Source organism: Pan troglodytes, chromosome 8, assembly GCF_028858775.2.
Source record: "Pan troglodytes isolate AG18354 chromosome 8, NHGRI_mPanTro3-v2.0_pri, whole genome shotgun sequence".
Taxonomy (NCBI): domain Eukaryota; kingdom Metazoa; phylum Chordata; class Mammalia; order Primates; family Hominidae; genus Pan; species Pan troglodytes.
Window position 1 is genome coordinate 85,405,445 of NC_072406.2, and position 26,623 is coordinate 85,432,067.

At 39.6% G+C, this 26,623-nt stretch overlaps 2 protein-coding genes across 22 annotated transcripts in view; one reads left to right on the forward strand and one right to left on the reverse strand.

Moving 5' to 3' along the window:
• The window catches only part of ECD (ecdysoneless cell cycle regulator), a 92,915-nt gene extending 90,678 nt beyond the window's left edge, over positions 1–2,237 (reverse strand). For 4 of the 10 annotated variants that reach the window (XM_054660239.2, XM_054660240.2, XM_063780753.1 and 1 more), the window contains exon 1: positions 1,973–2,237. The gene's annotated coding sequence lies outside the window, so the exon portion shown is untranslated. The remainder of the gene's footprint in view (positions 1–1,972) is intronic. The other 6 variants (XM_063780757.1, XM_063780756.1, XM_063780758.1 and 3 more) reach the window with 3 other exon arrangements.
• The window catches only part of FAM149B1 (family with sequence similarity 149 member B1), a 78,596-nt gene continuing 54,168 nt past the window's right edge, over positions 2,196–26,623 (forward strand). For 3 of the 12 annotated variants that reach the window (XM_510611.9, XM_009458699.5, XM_063780761.1), the window contains exons 1-3: positions 2,357–2,487; positions 8,831–8,935; positions 12,003–12,132. In XM_510611.9, coding sequence (XP_510611.3) covers positions 2,441–2,487; positions 8,831–8,935; positions 12,003–12,132 — 282 coding nt within the window. In that variant the 5' untranslated portion in view covers positions 2,357–2,440. Of the gene's footprint in view, positions 2,271–2,319; positions 2,488–2,722; positions 2,742–6,288; positions 6,378–7,542; positions 7,605–8,830; positions 8,936–12,002; positions 12,133–26,623 lie in introns of those variants that run through there. The other 9 variants (XM_009458697.5, XM_009458698.5, XM_009458700.5 and 6 more) reach the window with 8 other exon arrangements.

Below are 26,623 nucleotides of genomic sequence, written 5' to 3' on the forward strand. Positions count from 1 at the left end.
CTACCAAATACTAGTTTTCATTCACTCTATTTTTTTTGTACCCTTTAACCATACTCCCCCACAAACCCTCTGCAACCCTTCCCAGCTTCTGGTAACCATCCTTCTACTTGCTATCTCCATGAGTTCAACTGTTTTAATTTTTAGCTCCTACAAATTAGTGAGAACATTTGAAGTTTATCTTTCTGTGCCATCCTTATTTCACTTCCATCCAGTTCCACTTGATCTTCAGTTCCATCCATGTTGTTACAAATAACAGAATCTCATTTTTTTTTTTATGGCTGAAAAGCACTCCATTGTGTGTATGTGCCACATTTTCTTCATTATCTGTTGATGGACACTTAGGTTGCTTCCAAATCTTGGCTACTGAGAATAGTGCTGCGATAAACATGGGAGTGCAGATATCTCTTTGATATACTGATTTCCTTTCTTTTGGGTAAATACCCAACAGTGGGATTGCTGGATCATAAAGTAGCTCTATTTTTAGTTTCTTGAGGAATCTCCAAAACTGTTCTCCATAGTGACTGCACTAATTTACATTCTCACCAACAGTGTTTTATCCAAATCCTTGCCAGCATTTGTTATTGCCTGTCTTATGGATAACAGCCATTTTAACTGGGGTGAGATGCTATCTTATTGTAGTTTTGATTTGCATTTCTCTGATAATCAATGATATTGAGCACCTTTTCATAAACCTGTTTGCCATTTTTATGTCTTCTTTGAGAAATGTCTATTCAGAGTTTTTATCCAATTCTTAATCAATTATTAGACTGCTTCCTAGAGAGTTGTTTGAACTCCTTATATATTTTGGTTATTAATCCCTTGTCAGATGGGTAGTTTGCAAATATTTTCTCCCATTCTGTGGGTTCTCTCTTCACTTTGTTGATTGTTTCCTTTGCTGTGCAGAAGCTTTTTAACTTGATGTGCTCCCATTTGTCCATTTTTGTTTTGGCTGCCTCTGTTTGTGAGGTATTACTCAGGAAATCTTTGCCCACTCTAATGTCCTAGAGAGTTTCCCCAATATTTCCTTTTAGTAGTTTCATAGTTTGAGGGCTTAGATTTAAGTCTCTAATCCATTTTGACTTGATTTTTGTATATGGTGGGAGGTAGTGGGTCTGGTTTCATTCTTCTGCATACGGGTATCAGTTTTCCCAGTATCATTTATTGAAGAGACTGTCTTTTCCCCAATGTATGTTTTTGGTACCTTTGCTGAAAATGAATTCACTGCAGACATATGGATTTGTTTCTGGGTTCTCTATTCTGTTCCTGTTTTTATGCCAGTGCCATGCTGTTTTGGTTACTATAACTCTGTTGTATAATCTGAAGTCAGGTAATGTGATTCTTCCAGTTTTGTTCTTTTTGCTCAGGATAGCTTTGGCTATTCTGGCTCTTTTGTGGTTCCATATAAATTTTAGGATCTTTTTTCTATGACTGTGAAGAATGTCATTGGTATTTTGATGGAGGTTGCATTGATACCTCTTAATTTTCTAAGGGTTTTCCTTACTTATCTCTTAATTTTCTAAGGGTTTTCCTAAATAAGAGTACTAGTTTATTCTTGCTGCCAGGTGATGCTTGGTAAAGAAAGAAATGGCAGTGGATGGACCACCCTAACTCCATGATTCCAATCTTACTCAGCTTTCTAAGAGACTCATAAGGAACCTGCTTCTTCTTATCCAGACACCCACTCACCACAGTCTAACCAAATCATCATTTTGCCTTTCAACCCAGAGGGACAGACAGTAATTCTACCCATCCACCCCATAACGCCAAATACACGTCATCATGCAGAATTTGGTGTCAGAACTGGAAGGGACTCTATGATCACTCAGGCTAATGCCTCACTGTACATATGAGAAAACCCAGAGTACAGAAAAAGAAGCGACCAAGCAGCAGGGGCTTGACTTGGAGTCTAGTGCTCTTTCCCCAGTCTAGGCTCCCTCCTGCCATCTAACAAAATGAAGCCAATTTCTCTTACGGTTCTAGGGCCTCTCCTTCGCGTCTCTGCTGTGGCACCTTTCCTTAGCCGCTTCTCCGACTGCGAGAGCTGATCGAGAGCTGCCACCGGCCGCCGAAGCCTGGATCAGGCTCTGTCCCGACGCCTGACCGGAACCTGAAGCCAGCGGAAATCCTGAGAGAAAGTCTGAAACCCACTCAGTCCCCGAAACCTTGTGTGTCGTCACTGCTGTGCGTCGGCGGGAGCATTTTGCGAGTGTCCGGGGGCCTTCGTCACTTCCGCCCCCGCGGCAAAGCAGGGAGGTCGGAGGACTGGAGAGGTGGGGACCCTGGGGAGGTGGCTGCTCGGAGTCTAGGTGACGGGGCGAGACGGGGCCGGTAGGTGGCGGGAGGGGCCGGGCCGGAGCCGGCGGGAGGGCCAGGCCCGGAGGCCCCCACCCTGGCGTGCCTGCCCCGGCCGCGGCTGAGGAGGAGGAGGAGGAGGAGGAGGATGATCTCCAGATACACTCGGAAGGCGGTGCCACAGAGCTTGGAGCTGTGAGTGGACTGCTCAGCCACCCCAGCCGGGGCGGGCGGCGGGCGCTCTGGGGACCCTCCTTGACCAGTCCTTCGTTCCTTTCCTTTCCCAGGTCTGGGGAGAGATTTTTCTTCGGAATTCTCTCCTCTCAGCCCTGCTGGACCCTGCCCCTTCTTCCTCCATCTCCAGCTGAGGGCGTGTCGCCCTTCGACTGAAATTCCTGAAATCAAGCACTGGGTCTGCTGAAGCATTTGTAGCATCCGCAGTGCTTCAGGTCCCATTGTTAATGGCCATGGTAGCTCGAGAAGTTATTAATAGCTAACTGAGGGCTCCAGGAAAGTGCTCACTTGACACTGTGCAAAGCTATTTACATACATTTGCTCATTCCTATCAATGATATCAGATTGGGAACATTATTTTGCACATTCTACAGATAAAGATCCCAGAATTAAAGATTGTAGCATGCCAAAGATCACACAGCTTGAAGGTGGTAGAGCTGAGAGGTACAAACCTGATGTCGATCTGATTCTGAAGCCTGTGGTCATAACCATCACACATACTGCCTCCCCACCTCTGCAATTAAGCACCAGAATCCATAAAGATCAGTTTTGCTTTTGAGACTTTAAAGAGCAAATATTTCTGGCTTTAAAAAGATCCACCCTCACGGCCGGCCGTGGTGGCTCACGCTTGTAATCCCAGCACTTTGGGAGGCTGAGGCGAGCGGATCACTTGAGGCCAGGAGTTCGAGACCAGCCTGGCCAACATGGCGAAACCCCATCTCTACTAAAAATGCAAAAAAAAAAAAAATGGCCGGGCATGGAGGCGGGGGCCTGTAAACCCAGCTACTTGGGAGGGTGAGGCAGGAGAATCACTTGAACCCGGGAGGCAGAGGTTGCAGTGAGCGGAGGTCACGCCATCGCACTCCAGTCTGGGTGACAAGAGCGAAACTCCGTCTCAAAATAAATAAATAAATAAATAAATAATAAAAAAAAAAGAGCCGCCCCCTACCCTGACCGAAGTGTTGTATAATAATTTAGAAAGTAATAATAGTGTCATACATTTATTAATGCTTTACACTTCCAAAAGGGCCTTCACTTTTTTTTTTTTTTGGAGACAGGGTCTTGCTCAGTTGTCCAGGCTGGAGGGCAGTAGTGCAATCCTTGCTCACTGCAGCCTCCACCTATGGGCTCAGGTGATCCTCACAATGTAGCCTCTTGAGTAGCTGAGACTACAGGTGCACACCACCACAACTGGCTAATTAAAAAAAAATTTTTTTTTGGTAGAGACAGGGTCCCACTATGTTGCCCAGGCTGGTCTCAAACTCCTGGACTCAAGCAGTTCTCCCACTTTGGCCTCCCAAAGTGTTGGCATGAGCCACCATGCCCAGCTCACTTCACTTTTTGATCTTAACAACTCTGTAAAGTGGGTATGATTATCTTCAGTCTTTCAGAAGATGAAATTATATCAGAAATGTTACATATTTTAAGATTATATAGCCAAAAAGTCAGGAGTTGAGCTTGGGCTTTAACCCCAAATTCCAATTTTTTTTCCTTCATGGAGCTATATAATTTTAGCAACCATAAATTTATTAATTAAATATTAACTATAAATAAATGTATTAATTAAATATTAACTTTTCCTTTCATTTAGCTATGTAATTTTAGCAACCATAAACATTAGCTATTAATATTAATTATTAACTAATTTATTAAATATTAATTATGCACATACATGATAATTGCAAGCATGCTATTTTGAATCATTCTTGGGTTTCTGGCTAGGCTGTCTTCTAGCCACGTGACTTTTAGGCAAATTACTACATCACTGAGCCTTCGTTTCTGCAATATAGGAGTAACACCTTATCCAAAAGCTTATTTAAAATGATGGTGTGGACCCCCACGCCTGTAATCCTAGCACTTTGGGAGGCCAAGGTGGGCGATTGCCTGAGCTCAGGAGTTCAAAACCAGCCTGGGCAACATGGTGAAACCCTGTCTCTACTAAAAATGCAAAAAATTAGCTGGGCATGGTGGCACATGCCTGTAATCTCAGCTACTTGGGAGGCCGAGGCATGAGAATTGCTTGAACCTGGGAGGCAGAGGTTGCCGTGAGCCGAGATCACGCCACTGTACTCCAGCCTGGGTGACAGAGGAAGACTCTGTCTCAAAAAAATAAATAAATAAAAATAAAATAAGAATAAAATGATGGTGTGGAGCTTGACACATATACATCCTCAATAAATGGTATTTTCCTTGTCCCTTCGCACTTTTACTTGGGATACAATAGGCATACAAAGAAAATAAGTCTAAAACCTCTCTTTGCCTTTTAGAAGCTTATTATTTATTAAGGAATATGATATCTACATGGTAGCAATTTAGTTCCTAGTAAACTCTTTGGGAACTAGGAAGAAGAAACAGTCATCTCTTAGATTTGGGATGTGTTGTTCCTACTTAAAAAAAAAAATTGTGAGGAAACTGTCTTTTCCCAATAAAGTGACTGAGGTTTAGCTAAAAATCTGCTTTTATGATTAATTCCAACCATTCTGAAAGTTAAAAAAAATCTTGTATGGAAAAAAATGATAGGCACTTGTTGGGCCAGAATTATTATTAACTAGTATAGTTATATCAGTTTTCTTTCTATTTTTTTTTTTTTGAGACGGAGTCTCTGTTGCACAGGTTGGAGTGCAGTGGTGCCATCTTGGCTCAGTTGCAACCTCCACCTCCTAGGTTCAAGTGATTCTTCCACCTCAGCTTCCCAAGTCGCAGGACTACATGCCCAGCTAATTTTTGTATTTTTAGTAGAGATGGGGTTTCACCCCAGGCTGGTCTTGAACTCCTGGACTCTGTCTGCCTCGGTCTCCCAAAGTGCTGGGATTATAGATGTGAGCCACCGCGCCTGGCCTACTTGTTCTTGATTGTTGATTTGATACTCCCTATAAGGCCCAAAAGATGATTCTGTAGCTGGAGTCAGGATGAAGTGAATAATGAAGATAATGAAGATAAAATGTATCTTAATGGGAGCAAATTCAAAGCAATTTTTACTTTAGATGTTATAATAATGATAACCTGCTTTGAAGCCGTAACTTTAGTTTTCTACCTAGCCATTAAAAATTATAATTGTTGAAAAGAGTATGGGAAAGGAATGATTTTCAACATACAGCTTAACATTTTTTAATGAAAAATTTCAAACATAAACATATAGAGAATAGTATCATGAACTACCTGTCATCCCACATTCAACAGTTAACAAAGTTAATATATTTGCTTCATCTATCTTCCTTATCCTTTTCTTTCTTTCTTTTTTTTTTTTTTTTTTTGAGACAGAGTCTCACTCTGTCGCCCAGGCTGGAGTGTAGTGGTGCCATCTCGGCTCACTGCAAGCTCCGCCTCCCAGGTTCACGCCATTCTTCTGCCTCAGCCTCCCAAGTAGCTGGGACTACAGGTGCCCGCCACCATGCCCAGCTAATTTTTTGTATTTTTAGTAGAGACGGGGTTTCACCATGTTAACCAGGATGGTCTCGATCTCCTGACCTCATGATCTGCCCGCCTCAGCCTCCCAAAGTGCTGGGATTACAGGCGTGAGCCACTGCGCCTGGCCTCCTTATCCTTTTATTAACTTCTCTGCACCTCTCTGTGAAATAAGGAAAGCAAAACTGCAGATACTGCCATTTCACCCCTATATATGTCATTATGCATCTCTAAAAATTATGGACATTTTTGTATGTAGTCATAGTGCCATTATTAAATTTAATGATATTTTTTGTTATTATCTAATTGTCAATTCATAGATTTCCCTGGCAGACTAAAAAATGTCTTAAGTCTCTATTTCATAGCTTGAATTTGTATTTCTTATCCTTTCCACTTTTTCAAAGACAAGCTCTTGGTTGTAGGACCACTGAATGAGAGACATACAGGTAAGTCTGCACAAATTGATCTCCACAATTTGAGAAATAATTTAAAGTGCAAGCTCCACTGACTGGGCTCTTAGCTTTATCTTTATATAGAACAATGGTACAATTCACTAAAATCTCAAACTCTTCATTTCCTTCTAGAGGCCTTCCTCTGAGAGCCAGATTACTAGGATTTGAATCTTGGCTTCATCGCTTACTAACCAAATGACCTTAAGCAGGTTACTTAATCCCTCTGTGCCTTAGTTTCCTTTGAAATGAGAGTATTTGAGATTTATGATAAACATTTGCATATTAAAGACCTGGAAGATCTCTTGTAAAGAAATCTGTGTAACTTTGTTCAACCTATTACAGTTCCTAAATGTATTTGACTACAGAGTTTTGTGAGGAAAGTCTACCGTAGATTACTAGGAACATATATTGATTGACCCCATAGATTACTGGAACATATAATGATTGACCCCATAGCTTAATCCAGTGCATACATTGGAGTCTCTAGAGCAGCAATATTCAATACAAATATGATATAAGCCACATATGTAATTTAAAATTTTCAGGTGGTCACATTAAAAAAGAAAGGTGAAATTGGCCGAGTGCAGTGGCTCATGTCTTGAATCCCAGTACTTTGGGAGGCTGAGGTAGGAGGATCATTTGAGGCCAGGAGTTAAGAGACAGCCTGAGCAACATAACAAGATCCCAATCTCTAAAAAAAAAAAAAATTAAAAATTAAATAATTAACCAAGTGTGGTGGTGAGTACCTGTAGTCTCAGATACACAGGAGGCTGAGACAGAAGAATCCCTTGAGTCCAGGAGGTCAAGGCTGCAGTGAGCTATGACCACACCACTGTACTCCAGCTTGGACAACACAGCAAGACCCCATCTCAAAAAATAAAATAAAAGTGAAATTTTTTTACCTTTTTATTTTGAAATAATTATAGACTCACAGGAAGTTGTAAAAATAGTACCAAGAATCCCATGAACTTGTCACTCAGCTTCCCCCAATGATGACATCTTATGTAACTGTGGTATAATTTAAAAGCCAGGAAAATGACATTGGTACAATACTGTTAACTAGACCTACAGACCTTATCCAGTTTTTACATCCACTCCTGTGTGTGTGTATGTGTGTATATAGTTCTTTCTATGCAATTTGGTCCCATTTACAGATTACTGCAAATACGACTATAAATCAAGATAGAGAGCTGTTTCATCACCACCAAGGAACTTCACTGGGTATCCCTATCCCTTTATATTTATATCCACTCTTGTCTCCATCCCTGGCAACCATTAATCTGTTCTCTACCACTATAGTTTTGTCCAATGTACCATTATATAAATGGCCCTTAAACAATGCAGGGGTTAGGGGTATTGACCCCCTGTACAGTAAAACATCCATGTTCAACTTCTGACTCCCCAGAACTTAACCACTAATAGCCTACTGTTGACTGGAAGCCTTACCAATAACATAGTCAACACAAAAATAGACTGGTAGTTACATATATTTTACACATTCATGACATGCCTTTTTCTTAAATTTTTTCGATATTTCTAGGCTACATGGTTCATCTGTTGAGTTTCTTCAAATTGTTGCAAATCTCCAAAAAATTTTCCAATATATTTATTGAAAAAAATCTGCATATAAATGGGCTCACACAGTTTAAACCTGTGTTGTTCAAGGTCAACTGTAGTAGTTAATGGTTTTTCTATTGGCTTTGGCTTTTTGCACTAAAAAGCATGGTGCTTTTGAGATCCATCCAAGTTGTTGCATGTATCAATAGTTTATTTCTCTTTATTGCTGAATAATATTTCATTATGTGGAAATATCAATGTTAAAGGACATTTGAGTTGTTTTCAGTTATTTTTTTCAATTGTAAATAAAGCTGCTGTGAACATTTGTATACAGATTTTTGTATGAATGTAAGTTTTCATTTCTCTAGGCATAATGCCCAAGAGTGCAACTGCTAGGGCTCTGGGTAAATGCATATGTTTAGTTTTATTAGAAACTGTCAAACTATTCCAGAATGGCTATACCATTTGACATTCCTGCCAGCAATGTATGAGACATCCAGTTTCTCCACATCCATGCCTGCATTTTGTGTTATCATTATTTTTAATTTTAGCTGTTCTAATTGGTGTGTGGTGATATCTACTATATTTTCAACTTGTAGTGACATTAATTTTAAGAATATATTTTGTTTAACAACCCAATATATCCAAAATATTATCATTTTAATATGTAATCAAGATAATAAATGAAGTATTGCAAATTCTTCTTGAAATCCAATGTGTTTTACACTTAAAACACAATTCTGACTAGCCAGATTTTAACCACTGGTGTCTACCATATCAGACAGTGCAGTTCCAGAGCAGAGGAAGTAGGTGACTAACTTCTAGATTAAATTATTGAATTGTATGTATTTTTTTATACAGGAAATATAACTTTGTTTTGTCTTTCATAGGAAAGGAATAACAAAACATGCTCTTAACCATCATCCCCCTCCAGAGAAGCTGGAGGAAATTTCCCCCACCAGTGACAGTCATGAGAAAGACACAAGTTCCCAAAGGTAATAACACAAAGTGTACTTGTTTACTTATTGCACTTGCTCATGGCAGAGGTTTTGTTTTTTGGCTTAAGATTGGTGTCAAGCCTTGTGCTAATGAAAACAAAGCAAGAATTTTTGTCATGTTCTCAGTACCATTTAGTTTTCATTCTGAAACAGCTGGTGACAACATCATACATATTTTCATAACCTTTGAGAAGTAGTATTATAAAGTAGTTAAGAACACGGATAATCTGCCATGGGATTAGAATGAAAAAACAAACAAACACACAAACAAACACACAAACAAACAAAAAACAGAACATGGAGCTTGGTACTTACAATCCCAGCACTATAGGAGGCCAAAAGGTGGGAGGATCATTTAAGCCCAGGAGTTTAAGACCAGCATGGGCAACATGGCAAACCCCATCTCTACAAAAAATAAATAAATAAAATAACATAGCCAAGTGTGGGGATGTGCACTTGTGGTCCCAGCTACTACAGAAGCTGACATGGGAGGATTGCTTGAGCCCAGAAGGTCAGGGCTGCAGTAAGCTGTGTTTACACCACTATACTCCAGCCTGGGTGAAAGAGCAAGACGTTGTTTCAAGAAAAAACATAAATAGGGCCGGGCGCGGTGGCTCACGCCTGTAATCCCAACACTTTGGGAGGCCGAGGTGCGCAGATCACGAGGTCAGGAGATCGAAACCATCCTGGCTAACACGGTGAAACCCCGTCTCTACTAAAAATACAAAAAAATTAGCCGGGCATGGTGGTGGGGGCCCGTAGTCCCAGCTATTCAGGAGGCTGAGGCAGGAGAATGGCATGAACCCGGGAGGCGGAGCTTGCAGTGAGCCAAGATCACACCACTGCACTCCAGCCTGGGCGACAGAGCGAGACTCCTTCTCAAAAAAAAAAAAAAGAAAAGAAAAAACATAAATTAAATAAATATCAGAAAGAGCAAGATTATAAAAAACAAACAATAAAATAACATAACATAAATAAAAAAGAACATGGACTCAGGAGGAGTTCAACATCTGATTTTTAATCCTGGTCCTACAACTTATTAGCTGAGTAACATTGGGAAAATTACTTAACTGATAATAGTATATCTTATAGCAGCAGTCCCCAACCTTTTTGGCACCAGGGACCAGTTTTGTGGAAGACAATTTTTCCATGGACTGTGCAGTGGGGTGAGGGATGGTTTCAGGATGATTCAAGTGCATTACATTTATTATACACTTTATTTCTATTATTTTTACATTGTAATATATGATGAAATAATTATACAACTCACCATAATGTAGAATCAGTGGGAGCCTTGAGCTTGTTTTCCTGCAACTAGACAGTTCCATCCGGGGATGATGGGAGACAGTGACAGATGATCAGGCATTAGATTCCCATAAGGAATGCACAACCTAGATCCCTTGCATGCGCAGTTTGTGCTCCTGTGAGAATCTGATGCCACCACTGATCTGACAGAAGGCAGAGCTCAGGTGGTAATGTGAGCCATGGGGAGCTGCTGTCAATACAGATGAAGCTTCATGCACTCACCTGCCACTTACCTCCTGCTCTGCAGCCCAGTTCCTAACAGGCCACAGACCAGCACTGGTCTGTGACCCCGGGGTTCGGGACCCCTGTCTCATAGGATGTTGCAAATATTAATGAGATAATGTATGTAAAACTTGGCACGATGCTTGGCATGTAGTAAATGCTGAGTAAATATTAGCTGTAGTTATTTTAAGTAATAGAACAGGGAAGATGGTTCTTCAGTCTCTCAGAACTTCAATTAGTGTCTGAGATGCAATGTGTGATTTAAAAAAATATTGTATAATCATAGGCCGGGCGTGATGGCTCGCATCTGTAGTCTCAGCACTTTGGGAGCCCAAGACAGGTGGATCACTTGAGCTCAGGAGTTCAAGACCAGCCTGGGCAATATGGCAAAACTCTGTCTCTACCAAAAATACAAAAAAAAAAAAAAAGACTGGGCACGGTGGCTCACGCCTGTAGTCCCAGCACTTTGGGAGGCCGATGTAGGCGGATCACTTGAGGTCAGGAGTTCAAGACCAGCCTGGCCAACATGGCAAAACCCTGTCTCTACTAAAAATACAAAAATTGGCTGGGGGTGGTGGCGCACACCTGTAGTCCCAGCTACCCAGGAGGCTGAGGCAGGAGAATCACTTGAACCCGAGAGGAGGAGGTTGCAGTGAGCCGAGATCACGCCACTGCACTCAGCCTGGGCAACAGAGCGAGACTCCATCTCAAAAAAACAAAACAAAAGTACAAACAAAATTAGCCAGTCATGGTGGCACGCACCTGTAGTCCCAGCTACTTGGGAAGCTAAAGTGGGAGAATCACTTGAACCCAGGAGGCGGAGGTTGCAGTGAGCTGAGTTCGCACCACTGCATTCCAGCCTGGGTGACAGAGCGAGACCCCATCTCAAAAAATAAAAAATAAAAAGTGCCATACAAGATCAGATACTACTTTAGCATTTCTGAAATGTCTTTAGTTGTCAAGAGTATGTTATAGGCTGGGTGCGGTGGCTTATGCCTGTAAATCCTAGCACTTTGGGAGGCCGAGGTGGGCAGATTGCCTGAGCTCAGGAGTTCAAGACCAGCCTGGGCAACATGGTGAAACCCCTTCTCTACTAAAATGCAAAAATGAGCTGGGTGTGGTGGTGCACACCTGTAGTCCCAGCTACTTGGGAGACTAAGGCAAGAGAATCATTTGAATCCAGGAGGCCGAGGTTGCAGTGAGTCAATGTCGTGCCACTGCACTCTAGCCTGGGTGACAGCATGAGATTCTGTCTCCAAAAAAAAAAAAAAAAAAAGAGTATGTCATAGGTGAGATGTTGAAGTATTCATTGTAAACTATGACTAGAATTATTTGGAATGACTGCCATCAATTCTGTAGGAATTAGGACTTTTCCATAATGCTCAAATTTCAAGTTCTTCATTTATTTTTGCCTATGTGGATATATTTGTATACATGTTTATCACCTAGTAAGTTGCTGAGTAGTTAATGCCACAGAAACTTGAGGACATATGAAAAATTTTCTTTTTTCTCTCCTCCTCCCAAATTGTGCCTTTAGCAAGTCTGACATCACAAGAGAATCATCTTTTACATCAGCCGACACTGGGAATTCACTGTCTGCTTTTCCAAGTTATACAGGCGCAGGGATATCTACTGAAGGAAGCTCGGACTTCTCCTGGGGATATGGTGTGAGTTATATGTTATCAGTCTGATAGAGTGCTTGGGAGATGATTCTGGGAATTAGGATTTGTCAGTATATTTCATTCCTTCACTCTCCTGCATTGTTTCTTTACATTTATCATACTTCATAATAACTGTAAAGAAGCATCAGTCCTCATCTTCTTTCAGTATTTGCTTTGTTTTATTGATATAGTAGTTGAGCCTTAGACATGCTTAGTGTTCAATTTAAACAGTTGCAGGTTGGCCGGGCACGGTGGCTCACGCCTGCAATCCCAGCACTTTGGGAGGCCGAGGCGGGCGGATCACCTGAGGTCGGGAGTTCTAGACCAGACTGACCAACATGGAGAAACCCTGTCTCTACTAAAAATACAAAATTAGCCGGGTGTGGTGGTGCATGCCTGTAATCCCAGCTACTCCAGAGGCTGAGGCAGGAGAATGGCTTGAACGCGGGAGGCGGAGGTTGCTGTGAGCCGAGATCACGCCATTGCACTCCAGTCTGGGCAACAAGAACGAAACTGTCTCAGAAAAAAAAAAAAAACAACAAACAGTTGCAGGTTAATATGGATTTGGGCTCTGGGTCTATTCCTTTTGCCATGCCCAGTCCAGTAATGTATGTCTTTACCACTAATGTTACCTTGTTGTTTAAAATGTTTTTGAAAGTTTATTATTAAGCCATTATAGCCTGGGAAAATATTTATGATATATTGGTAATGAAAACAAACAGGTTATAAATCATATGTGTAGTGTCACTCTAATTTTGTTTTATATAAATTCTGCCTATATTAGTGAAAAGGACCAAAATATTTACTCAAAATATTGTTCAGTTGTTATTAATTAGGTGATGAGATGAGTGATTTTTACTTCTTTACTTATTTTTGGCTATTTCCCATTATAAAATATTATTTTTAAAAGACCAACAACTCTAAAAATTTTTTAAAGACAATTTTTATGCATAATTTTATCATCTTGATGCAAGATGCAATAGACATTTTTATTTCTTGTTTTTTTTTTTTTGGAACGGAGTCTCGCTCTGTTGCCAGGCTGGAGTGCAGTGGCACGATCTTGGCTCACTGCAACCTCTGCCTCCCGGGTTCAAGCTATTCTCCTGCCTCACCCTCCTGAGTAGCTAGGACTATAAGCGTGCACCACCATGGCCAGCTAATTTTTGTATTTTCAGTAGAGACAGGGTTTCACCATGTTGGCCAGGATGGTCTCGATCTCTTGACCTTGTAATCTGCCCGCCTCAGCCTCTCAAAAGTGCTGGGATTACAGGCATGAGCCACCACGCCCGGCCAACATTTTTATTTCTATATCTTTTTTCAATCTGTATTTAATTTGGCTTAGTTATGATGTACACAGAATATTATGCTGCATTTCTTCACCTAATATTTTATAAACACTTCTCCACAATATTGACTTTATATAATATTATTGTTAGGCTCTTTCTTTCTGTCTGTCTTTTCTTTCTTTCTTCTTTCTCTGTCACGCAGGCTGGAGTGCAGTGGCAATCATAGCTCACTGCAGCCTCAAACTCCTGGGCTCAAGCCATCCTCCTGCCTCAGCCTCCTGAGTAGCTGGGACCACAGGTGCATGCCACCACACCCTGCTATTTTTTTTTTTTTTTAAGAGGTAGGATCTGGAACTCCTGGCCTCAAGCAATTCTCCCACCTCAGCCTCCCCATGTGCTGAGGTTATAGGCATGAGCCACTGCACCCAGCCAGAAACCTGCTTTTTTTTTTTTTTTTTAACAAAAAGCCTGCTAATTGTTAAAACCTATTTTCTAATCATTTTGAATGTACATGTACTTTCCTTATATAGTTGTATGATACATGTACATACTATTTTGTGGCCTATTTTTTTCATTTACCATCATTTTATATAGACATTTACTACTCCACACTGGTCAATCTGAATGTTATATAATATTTTCCTGTCTTAATATATCATAATTGGATCTTTCCCTTATTATCTGATACTTGGGTTTTCACGTTTTTTTCGTTCATTCAACAAATATTTATTGAGCATGGTTGTTTTCCCTGTACTTGGCCTTGGGAATATGGGGTGAGTGAGACTTACATGATTCAATAGTCTAATGAGGGAGATTGACAAAAGTAAATACAAAAGGTGATAAGTGCTCTAAGGAAGATGACAGGGTGCTGAAATAGAACATTATCAGGGGGATTCATTATCAGGGATCTCTGGTAAGGTAGATCTGAGACTTGAAGACAGAAGAGCTAGCCATGTGAAGAGTGAGGAAAAGAGTTTTCCAGACAGGTAACCGGCAGCATATGCAAAAGCCCAAGGAGGAGAAGAGCTTCATGTTTCCAAGGGAAAGTGTTTGGTGTATTCTTGCAACTGATAAAAGGTCAGGGTGGTTGGATGATGGAAAACCAGGGGGAGAAAAGCACAAATGAGATTAGAGAGGTAGGTGGGACTAGATCATTAGGGCCCTGCAGGCCAAAGAATTTAAATTGTATTCTAATAATTAGATGCCTCATCAGGAAGATTTAGTATACTGACTAAATATTTCCATTAGTTCTCTCTATATTATCTCTTTATAACTTAAAAACGTCATACAGATGTTTCCCATGTCCTTGCTTTCCTTTTGGCATTTATAGTCTAACAGGTTTTTAAAATATATTCACATATAGCCATCTTACTTTTGACCTTCATTTCTTCACTAGTCAGGATTTTATCTTTAGAAAAATTGAATGTTATAATATTCTTTTTCATGGCTTAAAACAAAATCCATCCCTTCAGGTGTTTATCCTTTGAATTACAAACAATCCAATTACACTCTTTTAGTTATTTTAAAATGTACAATTAAGTTATTATTGACTATACTCACCCTTTGTGCCATGAAATAGTAGGTCTTATTCATTCTTTCTGTTTTTTTTGTACCCAATAACCACCCCATCTCCCCAATCCTCACCCCCCCACTACCCTTCCCAGCCTCTGGTAATCATAAATTTCATTAATTTCTACCCTGATCTTTATTATTTATTTTGGGTTTGGTTTGCTCTTGCTTTTCTAGTTCTTTTTTTTTTTTTTTGAGACGGAGTGTCGCATTGTCACCCAGGCTAGAGTGCAGTGGCATGATCTCGGCTCACTGCAAGCTCCGCCTCCCGGGTTAACACCATTCTCCTGCCTCAGCCTCCCAAGTAGGTGGGACTACAGGTGCCTGCTACCACACCCAGCTAATTTTTTGTATTTTTTTTAGTAGAGACAGGGTTTCACCACGTTAGCCAGGATGGTCTCGATCTCCTGACCTCATGATCCGCCTGCCTTGGCCTCCCAAAGTGCTGGGATTATAGGCGTGAGCCACCACACCCATCTGCTTTTCTAGTTTCTTTTAAGATGTATCATTAGATTGTTCATGTGAAGTTTTTTCTCTTTTTTGTTTTAGGCACTTACAGCTGTAAACTTCCCTCCTAGTATTGCTTTTGCTGTTTCCCATAGGTTTGGATATGTTGTGTTTCTAGTATCATTTGTTTCAAGAAATTTTTCAGTCTCCTTAATTTCTTCATTGACCCACTGGTCATTCAGGGGGATCTTGTGTAATTTCCATGTGTTTATATAGCTTTCAAAATTCCTCTTGTTATTAATTTCTAGTTTTGTTCCATTGTGGTCAGAGAAGATGCTTGATATTATTTCAGTTTTTTTGGTCTTAAGACTTGTGTTGTGACCTAACATATGGTCCATCCTTGAGAATGATCGATGTGCTGAGGAAAAGAATGTGTATTCTGCAGCTGTTAGGCGAAATCTTCTGTAAATATGTTAGATCCATTTGGCGTGTAGTGCAGATTAAGTCTGATGTTTCTTTGTTGATTTTGTCTGGAAAATCTGTGCAATGCTGAAAGTTGGGTGTTGAAGTCTCCAACTCTTATTGTATTGGGACCTATATCTCTCTTTAGCTCTCATAATATTTCCTTTATATATCTGGGTGCTCCAGTGTTGGGTTCATATATATTTAAAATTGTTATATGTTCTTGCTGAATTGATCTCCCTTTATCATTATATAGTGACCTTCTTTATCTCTTCTTATAGTTTCTGTCTTGAAATCTGTTTTGTCTGATACAAGTATAGCTACTTGTGCTCTTTTTTGGTTACCATGGGCATGGAATATCTTTTTCCATCCCTTTATTTTCAGTCTGTATGTGTCTTTATAGGTGAAGTGTGTTTCTTGTAGGCAACAGATCAATGGATCTTGTTTTTTCATCCATTCACCCAGTCTGTGTCTTTTTTTTTTTTTTTTTTTTAAATGGAGTTTAGCTCTCGCAGCCCAGGCTAGAGTGCAGTGGCACAATCTCGGCTCACTGCAACCTCTGCCTCCTAGATTCAAGTGATTCTCCTGCCTCAGCCTCCTGAGTAGCTGGGATTGCAGTTTTGCACCACCATGCCTGGCTAATTGTATTTTTAGTAGAGACGGGGTTCTGTCTTGTTGGCCAGGCTGGTCTCGAACTCCTGACCTCAAGTGATCTGCCCACCTTGGCCTCCCAAAGTGTTAGGATTACAGGCATGCGCCACTGCACCCAGCCTTGCTGCATGACTTTCTAGGTTAGAAAGCAACACAGCTTCTGGCTGGCTCTTTCCATCTCTCTCATCTGAATGGTGGACCTCAGAATCCAGCCATCATATTGCGAGGAAGTTCAGACCACATGAAAAGGCTCATGTAGAGAGGAATTAAAGCCCCAGTTGAAAGCCAGCATCAGCTGCCAGACATGTGAGTAAATGAGCATTAAGATGTTTTCAGCTCCCAGCCTTTGAGTCTTCTGACTAAGGCCTCAGATATTGTGGAGCAGAGATAAGCCATTCCTGCTGTGCTCTATATAAATTCCTGACCCATATAAACCCAGAGAGATAATACATGATTATTGTTGTTTTAAGCTATTAAGTTTTGCAGTAATTTGTTACACTGCCAGAGTAACTGAAGCCCTCCTCTCTTGCTGCTTAAGGTCATAAAAACTGCTTAGGCACTCTCTTACCTTTCTTGGGCTCCTATCGCACACCAGGCCTTCCTCCTGTACAGATCCCCTCCTGTTGTCTCTGTCTCCCTGCCTGGGGACAATTTTCTGACTGTGTAAGAGTGAACTAGAGTCCAAGCAAAGCAATGGTGGTCCCACTGTGCTGAGGAGCAGAGACGAGAGTTCAGGGTAGAGGAAGAGAAGAGAACCAGAAATTAATTAATGGGTGAATATAAAAGTCTGTATTTTTTGTCTGATTTCTTTAAAGGACAACTGACTGATTAAAGCAAAATATATGCTTGTATTTAATATGTATATGATATATAAAGTGTGTGTCTGAAATGTGTCTAAAATGTATAAAGAGGGAGTTTATACTTGTAGAAGTAAATACAGCTCAAATAATGGGTGACTATAAGTGGAATTATACTTTTATAAGGTTATTATATTTGTGGATTATTGTAAAATTATTCAAGAAATTAAATGAAACAGTTCTCACACAGAGAAAGCTCTAGGCCCAGGTGAATTCTGTCATCCATTTGTGGAAGAAATAACAATGATGCAAACTTTTTTCCAAAAAGTATAAGGAATACTTCTCAATTCAGTTCATAATAAGGTCAGCAGAGTCTTGATGCTAAAACCTGAGAAAGACAATGTAATAACAAAAAATTATGAGGTGGGACTTTTAGTATCAGAATAAATAGCTCGGCAAATCCTCCTCCCCAAAAGCAACAATGAAACTGACAAAATGGTGAGGTGCAACTGTTTAAAGGCTTTGCAAATTGACAAAAAGCATGTAACAAATAAAGAAGCAATTATTCATGAAAATCAATAGAACTTTGGGTTAAGAACAGTGAGAGACTATTCTACTACAGAGGGACATGCTGTGAAAACTAGCAGCCTCACTGTTGGAGAAGGCTCAGTAGGTTTGGAGTGAACCTGGAGAGACCCTATGCCCAACAGCATGTAAGTAACAGTAGTAAACTTGGTAGGAAGAACAGTTGCTCAGATAGCTTGAGGTTTTAGTCCTGGCTGGGACAAACAATGGATTGGCAAACTATCCAGGAATTTATTAAGGATATCTGGGAAATAAGACGGTCACAGGAGGCCTTGATAAGCTTTCCACACATCCACACAGGACTGACTAAGCTATCTACACATCCCTGGCTGACCGTGAGTCAGCTTGCAAATGCAGAGAAGATACAAGAGGGCATCCAGAAATTAAAATCAGATGCAAAAACTGCTTGAATTTGAACTAAGACAAAATAAACTTTAAAAGAAAAAATACTACTAGAAACAAAGAGGGACATTTTATAATGATAAAAGGGTCAATTCATCAGGAAAATATAGTAGTTATAAATGTAACATCTAATAACCAAGTCTTAAAGTTGGTGAAGCAAAAAATGACTGAATGGAAAGGAGAAATATTGTAGCAATTATAGCTGGAAACTTTAATACCCCACTCTCAATACTTGTAGACCACCTAGACAGAAAATCAGCAAGGATATTAAACACCTGAACAACACTATCAACCAACCTGACCTAACTGACATCCCACCCAGTGACAGCAGTGTAGATACTCTTCAAGCACACATAAAGCAAGTTTTTTAACTATAAAAAGATTTAAATTATACAAGGTATGTTCTCCAACCACCTTGGAATTAAATTATAAATCAACAACATACATTTGGGATATCCTCAAATATTTGGCAATTAAACATCAATCTTCTAAATAACCCATGGGTTGAAAAAGGAATCTATAAGGGAAAGTAGAAAATATTTTGAACTGAAAGAAAAGGGAAAAGCAAAATATAAACATTTATGGGATGCAGCTAGGAGGAAATGAATAGATTTAAATGCCTACAGAAAAACAGGGATGTCTCAATAATTTGTTTCCACCTTAAGAAACTAAAGAAGAACAAACTAAATCCAAAGCAAAGCAGAAAGAAGGAAATAATACAGATAAGATAGATAGAAATTAATAAAACAGAAAAACAATAGAGAAAATAAAGTCAAAAGCTGTTTCTTTGAAAAGAAGTCAGTAAATTGACAAATCATTAGTTGGTTTGATCAAGAAAGAAGAGAGATTGACATGATCAGGAATGAAAGAGAGGGCATAACTCAACCCTACAGAAAGTACTCTGAGAATTCAGTAAACAATGGCAACAAATTAGATAACTTAGATGTAATGGACAAATCCCTAGAAAGACATAAATTAACAAATTGACTTAAAGAAAAATTAAAAATTTAAACAGCTCCATACCAATCTAATTGGGTTATTTCTATCTATGTAATTTCTATTTAAATAAACTAAATTAATAATTAAAAATCTTTCAGCTGATCACAGTGGCTCATGCCCGTAATCTCAGCACTTTGGGAGGTAAGGAGGGAGGATCACTTGAACCCAGTAGTTTGAGACCAGCCTGAGCAACACAGTGAGACCCCATCTCTATGAAAACTAAAACAATTAGCCAGGTATGGTGGCACGTGCCTTTAGTCCCAGGTACTTGGGAGGCTGAGGTGGGAGAATCGCTTGAGCCTGGGAGGTCAAGGCTGCAGTGAGCCATGATCACACTACTGCATTCCACTGGGCAACAGAGTGACTCTGTCTCAACAAATAAACAAATAAAAAATCTTCCCACAAAGAAGTCCAGGTACAGATGCACTAGTAAACTCTATCAAATATTTAAATTCTAGTAAACTTTATCAAATATTTAAAGAAGAAATCAGACTCAGAAAATCAAAGAACACTTTCCAATTCATTCTATGAGACCAGTATTACACTGATACCAAAACCAGACAAAGACAAGAATTCTTCATATAAGAGATTCTAAGGAATAGAAGGAAAAGAAAAGAAAAAAATTAGAACTGATATATGAATTTAACAATGCCACAAGGTGCAAGATCAATATGTAAAAATCAACTTATTTCTATATACACTTAAATATTTAAAGAAGAAATAATACCAATCCCTCACAAACTCTTTCAGAAAAGAAAGAACAGTTCCTACCTAACTCATTCTATGAAGCCAGTATGACCTTGATACCAAAGTCAGTCATCACAAGAAAACTACAAACCAGTATGCCTCTTGAAATTAGACACAAAAACTTCATTAACAAACCAAATCTAGTCACATAAAAGGATTATTTACCCTGACCAAGTGGGTAAATAGGATTTATCCCAGGATTGCACGGCTGGTTCAACATTAGAAAAACAACTCTTCATCTGGGTAGACGGATGGTGAAAAAAAGAAAAACAACTAATTTAATACATTATATTAATAGAATAAAGGACAAAAATGACATGATCATCTTAACAGTAACATAGAAAAAACATTTGACAAAATCTAACACCCATTCATAATTAAAAAAACACTCAACATACAAGAAATAAAAGGGAATTTAATCAACCTGAAAGGTTGGGCATCTACAAAAAAGTTAGAACTAACGTTATTATATGTAACAAGAAAAGACTGGATACCTTCCCCTTAAGATTTAGAACAAGGTAAGGATGTCCACTCTTGCCACTTCTATTCAGCATTGTATTGGAGCTAGTGCAACAAGACAAAGAGAGGCATTCAAATTGAAGAGGAAGAAATAAAAATGTCTTTATTCACAGATACCATGATGTAAAGAAAATCCAGAAAATTTACATTCCCTGCATTACCACCCCCCAAATCTAATAGGACTAAGAAATTGGTTCAGTTAGGTCACAGTATACAAGAGCAATTTACAAAAATATGGTTTTCATACAATGCGATTATTATTCAGCCATAAAAATGAAAGAAGTTCCGATACATGTTACAACTTGGATGAACCTTCAACACATGCTAAGTGAAAGAAGCCAGACATGACACATCACATATTGTTTGATTCCATTTATATGAATTGCCCAGAAGAGCAATTCCATAGAGACAGAAAGTAGATTATTGGTGGCCAGGGGCTGGGCAGAGAGAGGAATGGGGGATGACTGCTAATGGAAACAGTTTCTTTTAAGGGTGATAAAATATTCTAGAATTAAGATACTGGTGATAGTTGTACAACTGCGAATATACTAAAAACACTGAATTTGACAATTTAAAAGGGTGAATTTCATGGTGTGTGAATTATATCTAAATTTAAAAATTTGTATTTCTATACATTGGCAGTGAACAATCTGAAAATGAAAATTTAAAAATCACAATAGAATAAAAAAAGTTCTTAGCAATAAATTTAACAGAAGCAACACAAGACTTGTACATTGGAAATTTCAAAACATTGCTGAGAGAAATTAAAGAAGATCTAAATAAATGAAGAAAATTCCTTGTTCATGAATTGGAAGACAAAATATTAATAATATGGCATTTCTCCCCAAATTAATCTATATATCAGTGCACTCTCTATCAAAATCCTAGGAGACATTTTTATAGAAATTGATAAGCTCATCCTAAAATGTATATGGAATTGCAAAGGATCCAGATTAGTAAAAAAAAAAAAAAAAAAAATTGAAACAGAAATAGAAAATTAGGGGACATAGGGCCGGGCGAGGTGGCTCACGCCTGTAATCCCAGCACTTTGGGAGGCTGAGGTGGGCGGATCACCTGAGGTCTGGAGTTCGAGACCCGCCTGACCAACATGGAGAAACCCCGTCTCTACTAAAATTACAAAATTAGCCGGGTGTGGTGGCGCAGGCCTGTAATCCCAGCTATTCCGGAGGCTGAGGCAGGAGAATGGCTTGAACCCAGGAGGTGGAGGTTGCTGTGAGCCGAGATCGCACCATTGCACTCCAGCCTGGGCAACAAGAGTGAAACTCTGTCTCAAAAAAAAATTAGAGGACATATACTACCACATCTCAAAACTTAATATCAAAACATTAGTCAGAACAGTGTGGGCAGGGCGTGGTAGCTCATGCCTGTAATCCCAGCACTTTGGGAAGCCAAGGCGGGTGAATCACCTGAGGTCAGGAGTTCGAGACCAGCCTGGCCAACATGGTGAAACCCTGTCTCTATTAAAAATACAAAAATTAGCTGGGCACAGTGGTGCAGGCCTGTAGTCCCAGCTGCTCAGGAGGCTGAGGCAGGAGAATCACTTGAACCCAGGAGGCAGAGGTTGCAGTGAGCCAAGATTGTGCCACTGCACTCTAGCCTGAGTGACAGAGCATGACTCCGACTCAAAACAACAACAACAACAAAAACAGTGTGGTACTGACAAAAAGATGGATGTGTAGTCAATAGAACAGAATTGAGAGTCCGGAAATAAACTCTTACATTTAGGATCCATTGATTTTTGATAAAGGTACAAAGGCAATTCAATAGAAAAAGGATTTTTTTTTCCTTAACAAATGTTGCTGGGACAATTGGATATCCATGTGCAAAAAGATGAATTCACATCATATAAAAAATTTACTCAAAATGAATTATAAACTTAAATATAAGAGCAAAAACTATAAATCCCTTAGAAGAAAATGTATAATCAAATCAAGACCTTGGATTAGGCAACAAGTTCATAAATAGGACACACCAAAAGCATAAGCTACGAAAATGGATAAATTTAACTCCTTCAAAATTTACATCTTTTTTACTTTTACATACCTCATTAAGAAATGAAAGGACACCAGCCTGGCCAAGATGGTGAAGCCCCGTCTCTATTAAAAATACAAAAAATTAGCCAGGCGTGGTGGCAGGCACCTGTAATCCCAGCTACTCTGGAGGCTGAGGCAGAGAATTGCTTGAACCGGGGAGGTGGAGGTTGCAGTGAGTAGAGGTCGTGCCACTGCACTCCAGCCTGGGCGACAGAGAGAGACTCTGTCTCAGAAAAAAGAAAAAAAGAAAGGAAGGAAGGAGGGAAGGAAGGAAGGAGGGAAGGAAGGAAGGAAGGAAGGAAGGAAGGAAGGAAGGGACAGATCACAGATTGGGAGAGAATATTTCCAATATCTGACTTGTATCCAAAGTATATAAAGAGCTCTTAAAACTCCATATTAAAAAGAAAAAAAAGGCTAGACACAGTGGCTTGTGCCTGTAACCCCAACACTTTGAGAGGCTGAGGCCACCAGATCATTTGACCCCAAGTATTTGAGACCAGCCTAAGCAACAAAGTGAGACCCCCATCTCTAAAAAATAATTAATTAATTAATTAATTAAAAGGTGAAATAATGGGCAAAAGACTTGAAAAGACATTCCATGAAAGAAAAAGACATAAATGGCCACGTAGCATGTAGAAAGATGCTCCATATGATGAATTATAGAGAAAATGCAAATTGAAAACTGGGAAGATAACACCACTCCACATTTACAAAAATTGCTAAAATTAAAAAGACTGACAATACCTAGTACTGGAATGGATGTGGAGCAGGTTTAATGCTCACACATTTCTGGTAGGAGTGCTAAATTGTACATCCATCCTATAAAATAGTTTAGTAATTTCTTTAAACATACATTTATTATGTGACAGCAATTTCACTGCTAGCTATTATCCAAGAAAAATGAAAACATATGTCTAGAAAAAGACTTGTACATGAATGTTTATATCAGCTTTATTCATAACAAACAATATAAACAAATACTGAAAATAACATAAACGTCCCTTAACAGGGGAATGGATAAACAAATTGCGGCATAGTCTTAAAACAAAATACTTTTCAGCAATAGAATGTAATGAATAATTAATACATGCAATAACATGAATGAACCTCAAAAAGATTCTCCTGAATGAAGGAAGCCAAACACAAAAAGTGCATCCTGCACAATCCCAATTATATGAAGTTCTAGACCAGACAAAAGTAACTTACAGTGATAAAAATAAGTCAACATTTTGGAAAAGCTGCAAAGGAGTGTGAGGAGAAATGTTTTATATCTGGAAAGGAATGTTAGTTACTAGGGTGAATATTTTGTCAAATCTCATTTGCTGTACACTTAAATGTGCATTTTGTTGAATGTAAGTTATTCCTCAGTAAAGTTGATTAAAATTTTAAAGTCCTCAAAGAGTTAAAGGACAAGATAACATCTATTTAAATTATTAGAGGTTTTAAAACAAAGCAGGTAAAGATATTAACTTAAGAACAGGCAAATATGAAGAACCAGTTAAACATCTTCAAAATGAATAGCATTTGAAATATCTCAATATACAAGGTAAGCTGGACCCAGTGAAACAGATAGTAGCTAATTGAATGCTAGAACTAAGAAAATCACCTAGAACCAGGGAACTAAAGACAGAATTTGAAGAGTAGTTAGGAGACATGGAGGATGGATTAAGAAACTGCAATATATTTCTAACAGAAATTTTAGAGAATAAGAAAGAGGCAATTTTCAAAGAAGTAGTCACTGATTTTTTTTTTTTTTTTTAGACCCGAAGAAAGACATGTTTGAAAAGTCTATCAGGTGAAAGACAATTTTTTTAGAGAGGGGTCTTGCTATATTGTCCAGGTTGGAACACAATGGCTAGCCACAAGTGCCACCATGGTCTAGTATAGCCTCAAACTCTCGGGCTCAAGCAGTCCTCCTAACTCTGCTTCCTGATTGATTCACTGCGACTACAGGTGTCGGCCACCATCCCCAGCTTTGGACAAATTAAAAAACAAAAAACAAAAAAAAAAACCCACTCCCAGACAGATAGATATAATTTTTATTGGGTAGGGGTTGACTTTCATTTTTAGGGTGAAAATACATTATTTTCAAACATAGATATGACTTTTCTCCCACTGGAACACTGGAATGTAAAAGGATGTGTAAATTTAGATGTAGTAGAGGATAAGCAAGGAATCTGAAGAAAATGATCAGATTTGCATTTTGTAACCATCCCTCTGACTGCTTCTTTTTTTTTTTTTTTTTAAGAGATGAGGTCTCACTTGGTTACCCAGGCTGGCAGTAGCACAATCATAGCTCACTACAGCCTCGAACTCTAGGGCTCAAGTAGTCCTCCCACCTCAGCCTCCTGAGTAGCTGGGACTATAGGCACAGACCACCATGCCTGGCTAATTTTTTATTTTTTTTAGAGATGGCAGTCTTGTGATGTTGCCCAGGCTGGTCTCAAACTTCTGGCCTCAAGTGATTCTCCCCACTCAGCCTCCTGAGTTGCTGAGATTACAGGTGTGAACTTCCATGCCTAGCCCTCTGACTATTCTGGTTTTTGGCTTTTGTTTTCTTTTTTGAGACGGAGTTTTGCTTTTGTTGCCCAGGCTGGAGTGCAATGGCACGATCTTGGCTCACCACAACCTCCGCCTCCCGGGTTCAAGAGATTCTCCTGCCTCAGCCTCCCAAGTAGCTGGGATTACTGGCGTGAGCCATGACGCCCAGCTAATTTTGTATTTTTAGTACAGGCAGGGTTTCTCCATGTCGGTCAGGCTGGTCTCGAACTCCTGACCTCAGGATCTCCCGCCTCGGCCTCCCAAATTGCTGGGATTACAGGCATGAGCCACCCGCCTTGGCCTTTTTTTTTTTTTTTTTTGAGACGGAGTTTCATTCTTGTTGCCCAGGCAGGAGTGCAATAGCACAATCTCGGCTCACCGCAACCTCCGCCTCCCAGGTTCAGGCAATTCTCCTGCCTCAGCCTCCCAAGTAACTGGGATTACAGGCACCCGCCATCACACCCAGCTAATTTTTTGTATTTTTAGTAGAGACAGGGTTTCATCATGTAGGCCAGGCTGGTCTGGAACTCCTGACCTCAGGTGATCCACCCCACCTTGGCCTCGCAAAGTGCTGGGATTACAGGTGTGAGCCACTGTGCCTGGCCTGACTATTCTTAAAGGCTGGATTACAGAGGTCAAGGACATAAGTTGTCAATTGTCAAGTGAAAGATGCAGTATAAAAAGTAATATACACAGGATTTTCCGTCTAAAAAATAGTGAAACCAAGCAACTGTACTAAAATTAGCAATCTATCTTTGAACGGTGGAATTACAGGTAATTTTTATTTTTTCTGTATACTTTTCTGTATTTTTCAAAGTGTTTACAATTAATACTGTATATAAGAATATGTTACTTTTAAAAATATAGACTTTTTTTTTTTTGAGACACAGTCTAGCTCTGTCACCCAGGCTAGAATAGAGTGCAATGGCACAATCTTGGCTTGCTACAACCTGTGCCTCCCAGGTCAAGCAATTCTTGTGCCTTAGCCTCCCAAGTAGCTAGGATTACCGGTGTGTACGGTTACCACGCCTGGCTAATTTTTGTGTTTTTAGTACAGATGGAGTTTCACTATGTTGGCCAGGCTGGTCTTGAACTCCTGGCCTCAAGTGATCCACCCATCTTGGTCTCCCAAAGTGCTGGGTTTACAGGCGTGAGCTACCACGCCTGGCCTTTTTTTTTTTTTTTTTTTTTTTTTTTAGGCTAATCAAGTGAAGCAGTAGGAGTGGAGAGGAAACAAAGAAATCCATAAAGTGGTTGTGGTCAATTAGCTGTAAACACCACTGTACTTGGACCAGCCTAAAAAACAGACATTTATCTAAATTTTCTTTAAATATGAATGGAGAAGATACCTGAAAATTCCGAGATCTGAAAACTCACTAATTTAACTTTTCTTTCGTGGAAACACAGCAGTATTTCAAGTAGACTAAATATGTAAACA